General features: G+C 41.0%; 1 protein-coding gene across 2 annotated transcripts; it reads left to right on the top strand.

The window, feature by feature from the left end:
- Positions 1-1,067: 1,067 nt before the first annotated feature.
- LOC146389045 (caspase recruitment domain-containing protein 10) lies at positions 1,068-16,864 on the top strand. 2 transcript variants are annotated; one of them, XM_084926688.1, is made up of 24 exons: positions 1,068-1,314; positions 4,462-4,748; positions 5,881-6,014; positions 7,146-7,336; positions 8,046-8,184; positions 9,764-9,934; positions 10,047-10,166; positions 10,262-10,387; positions 10,506-10,685; positions 10,785-10,889; positions 11,282-11,318; positions 11,482-11,519; positions 11,607-11,695; positions 11,779-11,825; positions 11,961-12,081; positions 12,827-13,004; positions 13,155-13,278; positions 13,403-13,643; positions 13,857-13,926; positions 14,047-14,149; positions 14,266-14,424; positions 14,520-14,632; positions 15,412-15,527; positions 15,761-16,864. In XM_084926688.1, exons 2-24 carry the CDS (start codon positions 4,517-4,519, stop codon positions 15,966-15,968), a joined length of 3,042 nt encoding a protein of 1,013 aa, XP_084782814.1. In that variant the 5' UTR covers positions 1,068-1,314; positions 4,462-4,516; the 3' UTR covers positions 15,969-16,864. The 2 variants fall into 2 exon arrangements, with proteins under 2 accessions (XP_084782814.1, XP_084782813.1); XM_084926687.1 differs by having other exon boundaries at positions 1,069-1,314; positions 4,503-4,748.
- The last annotated feature ends 520 nt before the right edge of the window (positions 16,865-17,384 follow it).

Here is a 17,384-nt window from a genome sequence, read left to right as displayed (position 1 = left end):
AGGGAGGAAGCTGAGCTATACTCTGTTTCCCCACCTAGCTTCCTGTAATGTATGGGTGTATGAATGCATATTTTGGTATCTCATTTACAATCCCCTGTCTGCATTAACCCACGCTGTCTCTCAGCAGGACCACAGAGACCCCAAGCCCAGAACTGGGGACGTAAAATGACCTTCTTCTGCCGGCCCCCTGCATTTCCTCTCTGAATTATACTGTAACTGAAGGACTCATTTCACATGACAATCCCTGAGTGAGCCCACTTTAAGTGTTAGCTGCCCTGAAAAAGAAAAGGGTCTATGGGTGGCTTTATAACCATATGTTTTGTTTATGTCATACATGTTAAAGATGTACTTAAATTTAGTTTAAAGGGGAAACGAACACAGATGTCATAAAGTCTTTTAGTGCTCCTCTACTTCCTTATATATGACTGGTAATTGCCACCTATCTACACACTGATTTTCCACACCTCCACACCTTCCACAGGCTTGTTACCTCTTTTCTTCCTGGATGGATGAGTCAGGGTTCCCACTTATTTGAAACCCTGATTCATTAGACTATATTTACTAAGAGATTTGGAAGATACCGAGGACAAGCCCACATCCAAAAGTCTGCAGTGAAAAAAGTCTGAGAATGAAACTGTGCGTCACTGTATTTTGGGCAAAATGCTCTCTCAGGTGTCCCTTGTCTTGGTGACTAACCTGCTGAGCTCCAGGGCAGGGCTTCCTGCAATAACAACCGTCTCCCCTGTAGTTTTAAAAGGTAGCAGGTTTGTTTGTTTTTTTTTCTTTTACTCTTGTAGCACCTGGTGGATGATTCACAGTGTTAATGACTAGTGTTTTCTTTATGACAATTGTGTGGCAACTAACAATTTGACGCAGCAGTGCGAACCGAAGGTAGCCTGTCTAATTTTTCCATCTGACAGCCGTGGAAAGTGGGAAATGCTGAGCTTATACGTGACAGCTGTGTGTGTGTGTGTGTGTGTGTGTGTGTGTGTGTGTGTGGGTGTGTGGACGAGCATTAGTTGAAAGCGCCATCTAGTGCCTCCGGCCTCTGCTACACTGACATCATACATCGCGGTAAAGTCCCGATAAGGAAATCCGCCGTGATTTGGAGAGGAGTGGAACTTTTCCCTCCTTCCTCTTGCCTGACAATTGGATGTTGTGGTTGAGGGTGGAGGAACTGGAGCAGAGTGCGCAAAGGTGTGCGAGCGCGTATCGTGCGCTCCTCGGCTCTGTTTGTGGACCTGACTGGGATGTAAAGACTTGATCGCAGTGCGGTTTACTGGGACTCAGATTCACAGGAGAAAATTATGAGTGGTAAGTCAACATTTAAGATTAAAGTAACAGATTTGTAGTCGCTGTTTAGCGTAATTTTTAGCTTGATTAGCTTGAACGGTGTTACTAGTAACAGGTTACCAGACTTTTCTAGCAATCATTAACCGAATAAACAGGTGTTACCGGGCAGCAGGAGTGTGCTCCTGTTACTGGTTTATTATCAGTGGTGCGCTTTTATGTCTGATTTCTGTAAACAAGCATAACAACTGCTGAAGTAGTAATCGCTGCAGTGACAGTCTCTGCAAGTTTATTATTCTCATTATTTATTTATTTTTGATTTTTTTTTTAAGGCCAGTTTCTTGCAACAAAATAATTTCAGACCATGGTGATTTATGAACACTTCTAGTATATTTTTAGTCATTTCAAATACAAACTAGGGATTTTCCCAAAGTCCGACAGAGTCACTCCTTATTGTTTTATGTTTTAATCGGAAAACTGAAAATGGTTACAGCAGTTTAAAAAATATGCAAACATAACTGGAAATACAGTATAAGGCAAAAACGGAGTCTGTATAATTATAACATACTTGAAAGTCAATATTTGTTATGACCACCTTTAATCTTTTAGTCAGATTTCTTGACATTTCTTTAAGTAGTCTTCAGGAATAATTCTCCAGACTATTCCAGACTCAACAGTGTGCTTTTCTATCCATTTACACTTTTACTGTATTGGCAGTCTGTTTGGCATCATTTATTGTCGCCAAAAAATGAAATTGTTTCTAATCAAATGCTTCCAGATAGTACTCCACTATTCTGCATTCATAATTCTGTCAATTCAGGGAGGATCACCACTGACTGACAGAGTCTCCACCTGTTTTACTGATAGATTTATAAACTCACTTTTGTACCTCTTTCCTGATCCTGAACAGACAATTAGCCAAAAATTTCTAACTTGGATACATCACTTCATAAGACCTGCTTTCATTGCAGTTCTTCTGTAATTTGGCTACCTCGGCCTTTATTCGCCTTCATTAAGAATGACTTTGTTACAGTAAGCCTTCTACTGAGATCATTTTTGGTTGGGCTTCAGCGGTCTGTTACAGTCCATGGAGCAACGGAAGGGCCAGTTGCATCTTTCAGGTCCTGTGTCGGGACTTTTAACAACAGGACTTCCAGGTACTGTTCATCTGCTTTAAATGGTTTTGCAGGCCCGCCAGTTTTTCTTTTTTTATCTACTTCTGCAGTTTTTTATGGACACACTGCACACCACACACAGCACATACTGCCGAGATATCCCAAGTTTCTGGCTAATGGCTCTTTAGCTCTTTAGAGTAGTACTTCTTGGCTGTCAGACTGTGTTGTCTTTTTGTCTTTGACATTTTTCATAGATTCAAAAAACAAATGGGAACAAATGATGTGGGACATCCTTCTAGTAAAAAAGTGCCTCAAGATACAACTTTAAAGTGGCTCTTTGCCAAATTTTCTTTTATCTGTAGACACAACAAACACTGTTTCATCCCTCGAGTTAGCCTGAATGCTTCGAAGGTCAGTGTTAAGCAGCTTAACAAACAAAAAAAAATATTCCCCTGAAAATTGTCAGGTACAAACACTGGACTGAAAACAAGTGGGAAAAGCGGCCAAAGAAATTAAGAAAAACTTTGAAAAAGCTTCAGAAAGCTTGAAGAAATATTGATCAAGAGTGCTTTTTATATTTACAGGAAAGTCTGACTCCTTGCAAAATATAAAAAATCAGGGTTGACTCAAGACTTTTGCACTTTACAGAAGGTGTGGGGGTGTATTGCATTTCCAAAACAAACAATAAATGAAATTTACTGAAAGATATGGAGATGAACCCTTTGATAAACAGGTTTCGAGCATAATCTTCTCATTGAACCAAACGATACTTAATTTTATCTTATCGGTGTTACTGTGTGCCGCTATTTTTATTTACTCTGAATATAAAACAGGTCTTTGGTTAGCAGTGCAGATGAACTGCTTCCTACAGCTAATGACTATCCAGTATTTGTTTTCCTTGAGTGTAAGGAGTTGCTTCGTAATCCCATGAAAACAAAGCCTTGATAGACTGTTTATGGGTAATAGCAGAGATTCCAGATCACCCAAGCCTGCCTCAACCTGCCTGTTATCTCAGACTGCTTTGATCACCTGCACAGAGTGGCAGAAACTCACATTATCACTCAGGCATCAATATGGGAAAAAAATCTCTCTTTTTTTGTAATGGATCAGTTTGTTGGCCTTCCTGGAAATATAAACCCCACTATATTTGCCCCCCCAACAAAAATGACATATGTCTGCGATCCATGAAGCTTTTGGGGGCCTTACGGTATATTTTCGTACTTTATAGTTCACTGATAACTGAATCACCCCCCTTTATGTTGTCTCTTCTTTAATATGGAGGAATTCTGTGTGACGGTTTCTATTCACTTTCTCCCCTTGTCTCGTGAAGTGAATCAGGCTGAGAAAGCTTTTGTCTGTGGTCCCCTGGAGTGTTTGTTGATGTGCAATATGAGTCACACCTATCTTTGCATTCCTGTCCTCTGAGCCCATGATTCGGAGTCCTCCCCACTACTTCAACAGCAGACCCTTTGCTCTACAACAATTTAACTACTTCTGATTTGTTATATTGAAGTTCCTGTTCACTTACTTCATCAAATCAGTTTCTCTTTGTCTCTTTAGTCTTTTTTTGGAGACTCAGTTCCACAACAGACCTGTCAGGCTGTTTTGTAGTGAGTAGACTCTTCTAAGTAAAGGAGCCTCATCTCATTTCCTCGCTATGCAGCAGATTAATCCAGTAATCCTACCAGGATTTATAGCCTTTGAGTGTTAGGCACAGCGAATTATGGCATGAAATTATATTAAACTTGCTCTCAAAAGGTTTTTGTTATTATAATCTGTTAAAAACAGATAGTTACTGTTTAGAAAGCGCATAAATGACACAATGTTTGACCTACTTTGATGTTTGAAGGAATTCAGATAAGAGGGGTCAGACAAAAACAAATTCACAAAGGAATTCTGCTTGGGAAAATATTTAGTCTGGGAGTGGACATAGGGCATGTCTGGAAATCTGGCTCATAAAGTTGAAGTGGGACATGAGCAAGGCCCAAGGCAACAAGCATATTTTTGGTAAATGGGAAAAAAACATGAACTAAGGGACATTGTTTTATCTTTCCAGACCAGGCTCTTTCGTGAACTACATTTTTTGGTCGTGTGCAGGTGTCACCGTCTGGATGGAGGAGGAGGACGACATCGCTCAGGAGGAACCACAAGCTTCTCCCTCGTGGTCAGAGGAGCGCTGCGAGGAGCTGTGGGACCGCGTGGAGGGAGTACGGCACAAGCTCACGCGGATCCTCAACCCGGCAAAACTCACGCCATACCTGCGCCAGTGCAAGGTCATCGACGAGCAGGATGAAGATGAAGTGCTCAACTCCACGCAGTACCCCCTGCGCATCAGCAAAGCTGGTGAGAGAAAGAAGAGCTCGGCTGAAAAGTCAAATCAGTGATCAGCACCTACAGATTTATAGAGACATGAGGAAAAGATAGTGTGTTACTGCTGTGTTAGTTAGCACTATGGTGCTTCAGAACGATACGAACATGCCATACCACAGGGGTTCAGAAGTACTGTAGCTTTCAACAGTGCACTCACCCAGCAAAACCATCAGCGTACATCCTCCGCAGTCAGTGCGACGCCCAATAACAAGATATGGGTCACATCCCACACTTCCTATAGTTTTCTTTCTTAATCCGCTTGTACAGACTTGTACTGCCACAGCTGAAAGTACAGTAATCCAAGCTTTAGTCACAGCCAGCAATGGCCTACTACAGTTCATGGGAGTGTAACATAACACTGGGCCTTTCTCCGTTGCTCAGGGAAACCCAGATGTTGTAATTTGGCCTGCTCATTTGGCCCGTTAAATGATGCGAGCGACGCCTTGAGGAATGATTCATTAATTGTCATTTTCAGGTTTTCTTTAGAATCAAAGTGACATCTGTGCTTCAGCATCGTTTCAATGGTGTCAGAGCACTGAAATTTAAGCAAACACGTGATTACTCATTTGACACTGAGCTGCAGTCTTAAAAGACTACAAGAAGTGGGTTCTTTGGTAAAACTTCAAGAGGATAAACATTAGATGTGAATGTTTGTCTAACAGTTCATCAGTCAGAAACAGGAAAACTGAATAAATGCTCCAGTGAGAGAAAAAAGCAGGAACTTCATTGCTAAGTCGAGGCAGGCAGAGAGAAGGATGAGGATAAAGATGAAAGGTATGTTGTAAATTAAGAGACACTGAAGGCAAACACCTGGTCCAACCCCCGGAGAATTTTGTTGTTTCAGTCTTTTATCATTGTCGTGTTTGAAATACCAACAGCATGTAACTACAGAGGTAATGACACATACATCAAAGAGGTAGCATTCTTGTGCTGAGACTCTTTAATCTGTTAGTTAAATGTGCTGCTTTACCCTAACCTGACCTTTTGTCATTGCACTTATCTTTCAGCATTGTCACTGTATAATGTCATGCAACGGAAAGTAAATTATTCCACACTTGCAGTGTTACTCACCTTATGTTTTCTGTTCCCTATTTGTCACAAAAAGGCCGTTTGCTGGACATCCTGCGTGGTCAGGGCCAGCGAGGTCTTCAGGCCTTCATGGAGTCACTGGAGTTTTACCATCCAGAGCAGTACACACAGCTGACCGGGCAACAGCCAACACACCGATGCTCCCTCATACTAGGCAAGCAGAGATTTTTTTGTGGATAGAAAGAAGAATAGCATAGTAGGGGGACTTAAACATAAATTAACCTTAAATTAAAACTTTAAAGTTAAAGTAACTCAGGCTTAAGAAAAATCCCCCAAAGCATTTACGTGACATGGAAAATGTTCCATGTATGGGGATATTCTAGATTTCATGATGAACTTATACACTCAAATTACTGTGGGTGTGTTTTTTTTAATGCATTTTAGCTTAATTCACTATAAATTTTAAAAACAACTGAGTGTCTGTGAAGACTACTAAAGTATTTTGATGATTACATTTAAGGATTTAAGGTTTATACTTCGGCAGTACAATGTTTAGTCTGTCACGTCACAGTCATTCAGTCCCAAGTGTTAACCCACTTATGTTCTACCCGTGCCTGCATGGGTTCTCGGCGGGTACTCTGAGTTTCTCCCACAGTCCAAAAACATGCACATTGGGCTGAATGATGATTCTAAACTGTGACTTTGCACTTTAATGGTTGTCTATCTCTCTCTGTTAGCCCTGTGACAGACAGATGTACCTTACATCTAACCCCTATGGCAGCCAGGAACCTATCCCAGCTGTCATAGGGGTTCTCACAGTGGTGCTGTGAGAACCCCTATGACAGGATAATAACATCAATGGTTGAATACACTCATTTTCACATAATTCAGCTCTGGACTGCAAAAACTAGCCTAGCCCAAAGTGAGTTCGATGAGTTCTTCTTTACTGACAACCAAATTAAAGCCAAGACATTTAAACTTAAAGGGGGCCGTATGTGAATCTTAACCGCAAACACATCTAATTTACTTTCATTGCTGACCAACAGAAATGGTTAACAAATAACTGGAACATAAGCGCTTTCTTTGAAAGTGAGCTTATGATTATTTGACAAAGCTATTATGTTGCCCAAGAGCAGAGAAAAGAGTGAACACATTTGCACATTTGGCATTAATGTTCTCTTGCGTGCCATTTACTGACGGCCACAACATAAACATGTATTTGTCCTTTCTCCCCTCACATTAAAGCCAGTTTCTCTGGCTCACAATTCAGTTTACAATTTCCATTGATTCACAATACCCTCCTTCCATGATAATGACCTCCACGTGTGACTCTCTTTCTACACAGATGAGGAAGGTCCAGAGGGTTTGACTCAGTTTCTGCTGCTGGAGGTGCGTAAACTGAGGGAGCAGCTTCGAAACAGCCGCATGTGCGAACGGCGCCTGTCTCAGCGCTGCCGGATGGCGGAGGAGGAGCGAAGCCGCGCTGAGCGTAAAGCTCAGGACTTACGCCATGACAAACTACAGCTGGAAAGGTTTGGGCTTTTCTAGTTTCCAGTTTCTTCCTTTAAAGCTTTTCTGTGAAAGAATCAAATATGTCATAGAAACCTGTAAATTCACATGGGGTGAATTTACAAGGTGACATTAATAATCCACAAAGGCTGTCAGAGCTACAGGGGTCAGGGCACCATTGTTCCCGCCTACTTTCCCTCTACTTTATATCCCAGTGAGAAGAAACCTGATGTGCTGCTACAGCGTTGGCTCCAGAATGTGTTTCTCTGTCATTAAACAACTTTTGAATAATAAAAAAACACTTTTAAGAACATTTCATGTTACTTTCTTCAAACTGTTTTACTCTCATTCTGCAGAAATCATTTTAAACACCGAGAAAAACATAAAAAAATAAACATGTTGGTTGTGGTGGCATCTTCCTCTGACACACCATCTCTCCGCGAGTCTTCCTCCACTACATCTATGAGCTTCCTCTGTGGACTTCCTCTTGTCCTCCAGCCTCATGTCTGTGACTTTGTCTTTGCACCACTTAATCTGGTCTGTCGCCCTGATGTTCATTTCTGATCTTGTCCATCCTGCTCACTCCAAATTCAAATCTCAACATCTTCACCTCTGCTAATTCCAGAGTTATCTAAAATTGTTGAGCCACAAAAATTCATCTTTACATTTGTAGAAAAACAAGTTGGTAACAAAAAGTGAAAATGTGTGATCTGGATGGTTTTTGATCTCAAGGCTGCGTCAAGACTGGGAGTTAGCCAGTCGAGAGCTGGGAAAGTTGAAAGACCGACACCTGGAGCAGGCTGTGAAGTACTCCAGGGCCTTGGAGGATCAAGGCAAAGCCTCAACCAGAGAGAGAGAACTGCTGAGTCAGGTCAGTTGGTTTGGGTGAAAGAAAAATATATTTTTATATTAATGTTAGTTCTCTTGCATTTTGCATCTGTTAGATTTCACTTTTAAGCTGCTGTTTTAGGTGCTCCATGTCAGCCAGAAAGAGCTTTGTTTGCTTTGATACGACTTTGATACCTCTTGCTGCCATGCATATAACAGAAACAAGCGCTGTTCTCGGAAGTTATGTGGTGTCTGAAGGCATAAAAAAGGGAACAAATAGAAGCACCTGAGGCAACGAAACTTCTTTGGATGGCACGCAGCAAAAGAGATAAATGAAGCGGCTCGAGCCAGCAGGGGTAGATGTTATTAGCCACCCCAGGATTTGTTACAACATGTTGACAGAACCACTGAGGAATGAACCAGCTGGCTGTAAAAATAAGGCGATATTAATAGCAGCAAGTCAGTGTATGATCTACAGTCTATCTATGATCTTTAAAATCCTATATTTTTATTAGAATAGTTTGAAATCATCATTATTTAGCCCTGTGTTTTTTCTTATTATTTTAAGTCCGAAATGCCAAAACCAAGAGAGGTCCACCCACCCTATAGGCCTTCCTGTCATCTTCTGAAGAGCCATAGTGGACCAGTTGACACCTTATCACGAGTCCCAGCCTCGTGATAAGGTCCCTGAAAGATTTTCACAGAAACGTAAACTCTGAAAGAAGCAACTTGTGGAATTCTCTTTGGTTTTTGCATTTAAATGTTCCACCTTAAAGCTTTAAGCTCATTTCCAGCTGTTTACTGAAAGTCATTCTTATCTCAAAGTGGGATCTTTTTTGCCAGCGGCTGCTGTCTACTGTCTAAAACAAGCCATTTAAGGTTTCTCTCCTTTGAAGGCCACACACCATTTAAGCCACTTTACTTCTGTTTGCTGTCCCTCGTAAACACAGAGTTTGTTTAGCAGTGGGTGGGGCTTCAGTGCTCCCAGCCTGATCTGTGTGACCATATTAGGGATGCCCGCTTTGACCGACATCATGCTGACCTAAAAGCAGAAACGACTATTTTAAGAACCAAGTGGTTAAAGCGTTTCAGTGACATCATCATTTTAATTGTTTTAATTCTCAGTTAGATGACACCGTTATCTATTTCCCTTCCTGTCTGTGAGTTTTCCATCCTTCGTGGCTAGATGCCCCACATTGTCGTTCTTGACGCCCGTTTTTAAATAGCCAATCCTCCTGCCTCATATACACATCTCCACCTTTGCACTGCTAATATCATCTTGCATTATATTCATTTTGTCTTCTTTGTGACTTTCCTTGGGTCTCACCTTTTGAACTGGTTGTGGATTACGAGTGTAACAAGTCCCCTTAATGGATAATATTTGTAGACTTAGAGATACTGCTATCAGTGGGACCTTTGTGTTATTGTTCACATATTTGCCTGAAAAACAAAAGATCCCTGGTTCAATATCAGGGGGAAAAAACATTTGTCGTGACCTGCTGTGGTAACCCACTGTCAACAAAGGAGCAGCTGATATTAGCTCCTGATATTAATATATAAAAGAGTCCCACACTAGCAGGTTATTGATATGCTTATTATTTGCTTGTTCTTCATACATGCAGGTAGAGGAGCTTAAGTCCAGGCTGGCAGCAGCAGAGGAAAAAACAAGTGCTGCCCCTGATGCCTCTAAAGCTGTAAATGGTTCTACACCTGCTCTACCAGAAAACCTGCCTAAGAAAACTGAGACTACAGGAAGTCAGATGAGGAACTCGATCCCACCCACTGGAGTTGTTGTATGTTTTTGATTGCATATTGTGTATCATCTGAAATCGTGTTTTTTAAGCTGTTATCATTCTTTGTTGTATTTTTTTAAATCTGTGTTCATTTTGTTTTGGTTCACCTCAGGCTCTGATGGATATCCTGAAGCAGGACCGCAGGGAGGCTGCCGAGCAGAGACAGGAGTTCTGCGATATCATCACCAAACTACAGAGCGAGCTCCAAAACACTGAAGAGCAAAGGGACAAGGTGAGAGGTTGTCTGCCATCATATTATATAATACATTATAACATTATAATGACCTTTTCCTTTATGATACTTTCTTTTCTGGACTGTACTTGCAGTTGGAGTCTCAGTGCGAACAGCTACAGCTGAAGGTGAGGACTCTCCAGCTGGACTGGGAGACAGAGCAGAAGAGGAGTGTGTCCTATTTCAACCAAATCATGGAGCTGGAAAAGGAGAGAGACCAGGTTAGTGAGAGCACACTGTCTAACCACAAAGAGTTCATCAGTCACTTTAGCTGCTCTGGCTTATTCTCACACATCACCAACCTATTCACTTTCTGCACTTCTGTCCTCTCATCTCAAGGCCCTGCGCAGTCGAGACAGCCTGCAGCTTGAGTACACCGACTGTCTGCTGGATAAGAACCGTCTGCGTAAACGCATTGCTGAGCTGCAGGCCAACCTGGAGCAGCAGCAGAGAGAGCTGGACAAAGAGAGGGAGAGGAGCCAGGAGAAAATGGAGCCAAACAGCTCCTGCCTGCACTGTGTGAGTTCAAACGCTAAGTCATGAGGGCAGCGCTCACCTTCCCCTGCCTTCTACAGAAAACTTTTAATGCAAGTGATGTCCTCCATCTCTGCCCCCCAGTCCCACCTGTCTCTGTGTAGTGAGGAACAGTGCTTTGGCCCCTGCTGTTCCCCCGGCCTGGATCTGAGCCCGCAGCCGAGAAGAACCAATCTGTTACTAAGAAAGGTCAGTGCTGCGGTTAATGCCAGTAGTTTAGTTATTATGATGAGAATTACAATAACAACAGAATCACAACTGCTCTGTTTGATTAAATTAAGATCAGAAGGAATCGAAACAGGCCTTACTGACCTAACTGCTGTGTAATCACCACTTAATTTTATATCATAGGAATTCCCACAGGATAAAAACTTGTTTTTTCATGCTGTTTTTGTGCTATGCAGAGAATGTATCTTTCTGACTGAAACATTTCATTGCAGCTAGACAAGGCAAGGGGTCCTATTATGAGCAGGAAATGTTCCAATGCATTCTTGTGCAACTCTTTGCATGTTAGTGCCTGTACCTTACATCTCATTATCTGTGAGCTCATACTCTGTTGAGTCATCTTTTCTGTGTCACAGGTGCCCTCTAGTGGCCCAGCCAATGAAAACTCAGAGGGTAAGTCAACCACACTGGCAGCTGGATGATGCTTATCTAGTGTTTCTTTGTGCAATCCTTTTGCTTTTGTACTTTTCATTTACACAAAGTAGGAAGGTCGGTGGGGGATTTCATCACAAGTGTTTTAGGTTAAAGTAAACGGTGTTTTTCTGCTGATTCACAGATTCTGGTTCAAACTCAGAGGAGAACCTCTTGCTGTCAGTGAGTATCAAAGCCCTGCTCTTAATAAAAATAATAAAAATAAGATTCTAAAGATCTGCATCTTTATGTTTACCTCCTCACCCTCAGACAGAAACCAATGAAAAGGAAATAAACCGCCTTTCCACATTCCCCTTTCCTCCTTGCATGAACTCCATCAACCGTCGAGTCAACACAGAGTGAGTTCATATATTTTTCACCCTGCAATTTTCCCCGTTATTCTCACGTTGATTACCATTTTCCTCGTTTTGCTTCCACAAAGGTTTGACTTGGACTCATGGGGCAGTGATGAGAATGACAACATTCCAGGTACATTTGACTCTTTGCATTTACAACCAGCACAATCTTTTTTTTTTTTAAATCAATGTGTTGGTGATTAATCATGTTCAATCTAATAATAACAAAAATGTAAGTGTACATTAAAAGGCTCTCTGGTGTTTTCAGGTGAGCAGAGTGAGCCTTCTTTGTCAGATTCATGGAGCTCCTTGCAGTCTCATTTTTTCCCCCCTGACCTAGTCAACCTGCCCATAGTCTCTGCACAGCAGCCCAGTCCCAAAGTGCCCAGGTACAACCTTACAGCTTTGATGCCGGTCATTGAAACCAGTAAAAGCTCTGTTAAACTGTAATTTTACGTCCTTAATTACAAGTAATATTAATTTCTGCAGTGCAATCTCTTAATCTTCGTAGGTGAGAATGATGGTCCTAAAAGGTCCTAACATTAACATTAGTATAGAAGAGCATTAACATTTCTTTTGTCAGAGGTATGTTGTGGGTATTGGGCCACAGACCATTACACAACTCAAAAATAACTTTATTTATTGTAAACAAACAGGCGAGAACAAACCAACAGAGCTAAGAAAAATCTACAGCTTCAAAAGAAAAAATCTTTCCAGCACATGAAGTAAAATTTTCAAATTTAAACAATTAAAGAAAAAAACTTCATGGTTTAAATGTTTAGATGTCTTTAAAATGTATCTGGTTTGTCCTTCGTTTTATTTTCTCCTGGTGGATTATTATTATCATTATTGTTATTATTATTGTTATTATTATTATTATTATTATTATTATTATTATTATTATTATTATCTTTTTGGTATTAAAAAATTGAGTTCATTACATAATTACTGTATGATAAAAATTTAAACAGTTTTGAATGTGATTAATATTATATAAGTGCAATTTTTTTGTCATAGTGTACAACATAATGTAAAGAGCACAAAAGTGGCACCAAAGCAAAGTGAATGCCGTCACAGACTAATGTTATGTAATTTCATCCTTACTGCTGCTGACGGTCTTCTGCCATCTCTCAGGAACCTACACTGCTCACCATCTCCAAGTCCCCCAACCTCTCCAAAGCACAGGAGAGCAAGTCTTGCCGATGACATCACCATCATTGGAGGAAGCCAAACAGGGATATTTGTCAGCCATGTGAGAGCAGGTTCCCCAGCTGAACAATGTGGACTGAAGGAGGGCAGTGAGCTGCTGGAGGTGGGAGTCTGCATATGCGATTAAATCATATATGAGCACTTTTAATGTGTGCATGTGGAAATACGTGTCCCACAAGGACAAGTGTGTGCCTTTGCTTCTATGAAAATGAGGCTGTAGAATGACATGCAGTTTTTGTCCTGTTGTTTTTAGCTGGAGCAAGTCCTGTTTGGTGGGGGAAGTGTGCTGCTGAGTCAGTGCACTGCTGAGGTGGCCCACTTTTCTCTGCAGTGGTGGACCGAGCCGTCAACACTTAAATTCCAGAGCAACCCAGAGGGTGAGTCTGTTACTTCAGAGGTTTGAAAAATTCATATGAGGTCGGTCAGTCTGCTCTTGAAATCTCCTCTCGTGGTGCAGAAAGGTGACGCTGAGGTGCCCCCCTCATGCTTTCTCATCCTCAGGGTACTCAAACCTGTCCTCGCAGGTTTCATCGCCAACTTTTTTGGGTCCCGACTCTTTCTATGTGCGTGTTAATCTCAGCATGGAGCCTCATGGTGACCCGCCATCTTTGGGTGTTTCTTGTGATGACATTATACATGTCACAGATACAAGGTACAATGGAAAATACCAATGGCGCTGCTCCCTGGTGGACCCGAGCACAGCCAAGCATTTGCAGACAGGATCCATGCCCAACTACAACCGGTATGTCAGTCAGACTTTGACATGACTTTTCTTTATTATTATTTTAAAGGCACAATTCAGTCCTGAAAGTTCCACAAGGCCAGTGTTATTTAGTTCAAGTACATATAAAAGAAGGTAAATATATTTACAAAACTGGCGAATAAATTTAGATTGATAACAAAATAGCTGTGTGACTAGTGTAAATAACTAAGAATATATCGACTTCTCTTTCAGGGCTCAACAGTTGTTACTCATAAGGTTACGAAAAATGTCAGTGGAGCAAAAGGACTCTAAGAAGAAGATGGTAAGTTGATGCATATTTAAATTACATGATCAGCATGCACAACGACTGTGGTTATAAGTGCCTCATATTACAGTTTTTGCCCGTTTCCTCATTGGAAGATGTATATTTTTCTTTGCGTAGTTCTTAAAGAAAACATCAGGCCGTGTACGATTGGTCAAAGCGGTGGATCCAAACTGCCGTGGGATTGGTTCCACACAGCAGGTCCTTTACACACTCAGCAAACGTAAGTTGAAGCCCTGTCGCTCCCTCAATGAAATAGCATGTTTGTGTCATAAATGACTTGTTTGTGTATGTGCACACTTTGTGTTGATGTATTTGTACTTGTTTTTGCCATGTCAGGCCATGAGGACCACTTAATCCCTTACAGTTTAGTACAGTCAGTGCAGGTTCAGACCAAGCGGCCAGTCATCTTCTCACCGTCTCTGCTGTCCCGTGGTCTGATAGAGAAGCTCCTGCAACCAGCACAGTCTGGATTAAAGTTTAACACCTGCCAGCCAGGTATCTGCACAACACTCAGACCTATCCACTCACAGTGACCCAACAGTGCACAAAGTTTGGTGCTGATTTGTTGATCATACATTAAATATTTTCAGAGCCCATTCCAGCTTCAGAGAGACAAGACAAGAGAATATTCTTGTTGGATTCTTGCAGTCCAGAGAAGGCCCTTGGCATAAGGCTGCAGTCAATACAGGATGTCATCAGCCAGGTAAGGTCAGCAGTGTTTTCTGGGGGTGTGGTTTTCAAAAAGAAGCTTTTGCTTTGCCAGACAAAAATGCAAAAATGTCACCACATTTTGCTTTACAACCATCCTACTAAATGTCTTCCTCAAGGAGAATGAAGAATGCTGTTTTTAGGAAGATTAGGTAACCAATAAAAGTCAATTACTGACAATTGTGGGGAGAAATTTCCATAGGACTCTGAAATCCTGTAAAAAACTAGGTCCATCCTTACTGCTTCCATAATTAAGAATTAAGAGGAAATTTAGAGAAATTAAGAGGGTAAGGAGAAGCCAGGAGCTGCTAATCAAATCCACTTGATTAATTGATCGTCAGCAAGTGTGAGCACCTCTATAAAAGGAGATGTTTTGGCAGTTTGCTGCTCCTGAACATGCAAGTGTGCGGGTTGAACTCTGTTAAGACAAAACCACAGTCGTCCCAAGGTCAGATCGTGCAATGATCAGAAAAACTGCAAAAAACCATTTAAAATCCCAGGTGCTCAATCTCAGACTCACCTGGCCTCAGTTAGCATGTTAAATGTTAAAGTTAATGAGAGCATGATTTAAAAAAGACTAAACAAAGATGGCTTGTTGTATGGCAGCATACATACGGAGATGTTTGGTCATAATGGAAGGCACCACGTTTGTAGAAAACCAAACACAGCAAGTTTTTCAATGGCCCAGGCAAAGTCCTGACCCAACCTGATGGAAATGGTGTGTTGGGACCTTAAACGAGCTGTAGATAAACAGATGCCATCTCTTTGTCTCAGGATAAACACTGCCTGCTCGAGCTGGGCTTGTCCAGTGTTGAAGGCTTATTGAGACTTGGGATTTACCCCATCGTCATCCATATTCGCCCCAAGAACAAAAAACACAAGAAGCTGAGGTAAGTGTGCACACACAGGCAGTTTTCAGTTCAGTGCTACAGCAAGTTCTGGTCTCACCATAGCAGCACTACTGTACTTTATCCAAGCTTTGTATGTATTTAATGGCAATCCACTTTGTGGAGTAAGGAGCGTTTAACTTCTTTAGAGTGATTATTTCTTACCTTGAAATACATATATTTGAAAAAGTCATGTCTTAGATGCTCGGTGATTATTTATCCATCACTTGAAACAGAAAGTTTTTTCCACGTTGTGGGGAGGACAGTGTGATGGAGGAGCTGTGCCACGCCGAGGAGCTGCAGCTGGAGACACTGCCCATGCTTTACTACACCCTGGAGCCCAACACCTGGAGCTGCACTGATGAGCTGCTGGCTGCTTTACGTACCAACATCCACAGCCAGCAGAGGGCGATGGTCTGGGTTGAACTGGATAGGCTGCAGTAGAAGAGAGAGAGTGTGTGGTACCATGTATTCACTAGTGCATGTGCCAGTATCTACTAAGAATTTCAAAGGAGCCCACACTAGGCTTGTGTACATACATTTTAACATAATTTTGAAATTCTCATAATTATAGGTCTCTATAATAGCCAAGCTGGACTGGCTAGAATAAATAAAAAAAACTGCAACTTATTTGAGCCGCACAAGGAAGGTACATGTAAGTACAAATGTACTTACCTCATTAAAACTGCAATCTTCCCTTCAACTTACCACACTTAAGGTTTTATTATTATACTTCTGTACTTCAAAACTATATTCAATAACACAAGGAGCCTAGTTTTTGGTATTTAGGCCACAGGTCATTTAATTATGTTTTGAGTGAAAAGCTGAAGCTGTGAGAATATTAAGTGTGACAGATGTTGTAGGTTAAGGGAACTGAAGCCTTTTTTTCATACAATGTTATCTGTGCATTATATATCTAGGCCAGTGTTTGTTTGGACAGTTACATTTTATGTCAGCCTGTTTTCTTCAGCTTTTTTCATTTGAAGTGAAATAATGAACGCTCCATTAAGGTGTCGAGTTTAGACAGAGTGGATTCATTATTGTATTTCAATCTGAATGTACTGCAAACTGAACTGAATGCAAAGCAAAGAGCCTGAAACAATAGGTTTAGCTGCTCAAATGTCTTCTAGTATGGACACTAAACAACTATACATATCATATTTAAGTGTTAAACAATGTGACTTTATGTGAACACATTTTAAAACACAAACTGTGCATTTTTTGATCATTTTAAGTGGATTGTTTTTGACTAGTCGGGGAGTACTGCATTTCTCTGCTATAGTGTACTCTTTTTAACTGCTATTTGTATCCATTTTAAAAAATAAATGAATTAAATTTCACTCATGCCTAAAGTGATTTTCTTTTTCTTTAATTATTGAAATGCTGAAATATATATATATATATATATATATATATATATATATATATATATATATATATATATATATATACACACACACACACATTTTAATTTCTACTGCAATACATATATATACGATGGCATTAAATGTGACATAATACAGTGTGCAAAATGGTGATAGCGTGATCAGTACTGTGGGCTCACAGCAAGAGGATCCTGGGTTTTAACCCTGCTGGGGGATCTTTCTGTGTTGAGTTTGTTGACCGTAGGTGTAAATCTGAGCAGCAATGGTTACCTAGAGCTGGTCACATGTGCTATAGAACAGATGTGATTTAAGCTCCGGGCCTCATCCTGAATTCGATGAGTGTAAGGAAATGGATGGATGGGTTGATGGATAAATGCAGTGTGTCACAGTGTTAAACATTTCAATGTATAGCTCACAGGAATAAGAAAATTCAGTACAAGCTCCAAATAGTACCATATCCTGTACAATATCCTAT

Source organism: Perissodus microlepis, chromosome 4, assembly GCF_051167445.1.
Source record: "Perissodus microlepis isolate ML-2025 ecotype Zambia chromosome 4, ASM5116744v1, whole genome shotgun sequence".
NCBI classification, from domain to species: domain Eukaryota; kingdom Metazoa; phylum Chordata; class Actinopteri; order Cichliformes; family Cichlidae; genus Perissodus; species Perissodus microlepis.
Note: the sequence above shows the minus strand (reverse complement) of the source record. Positions and strands in the feature narration are given on the sequence as shown.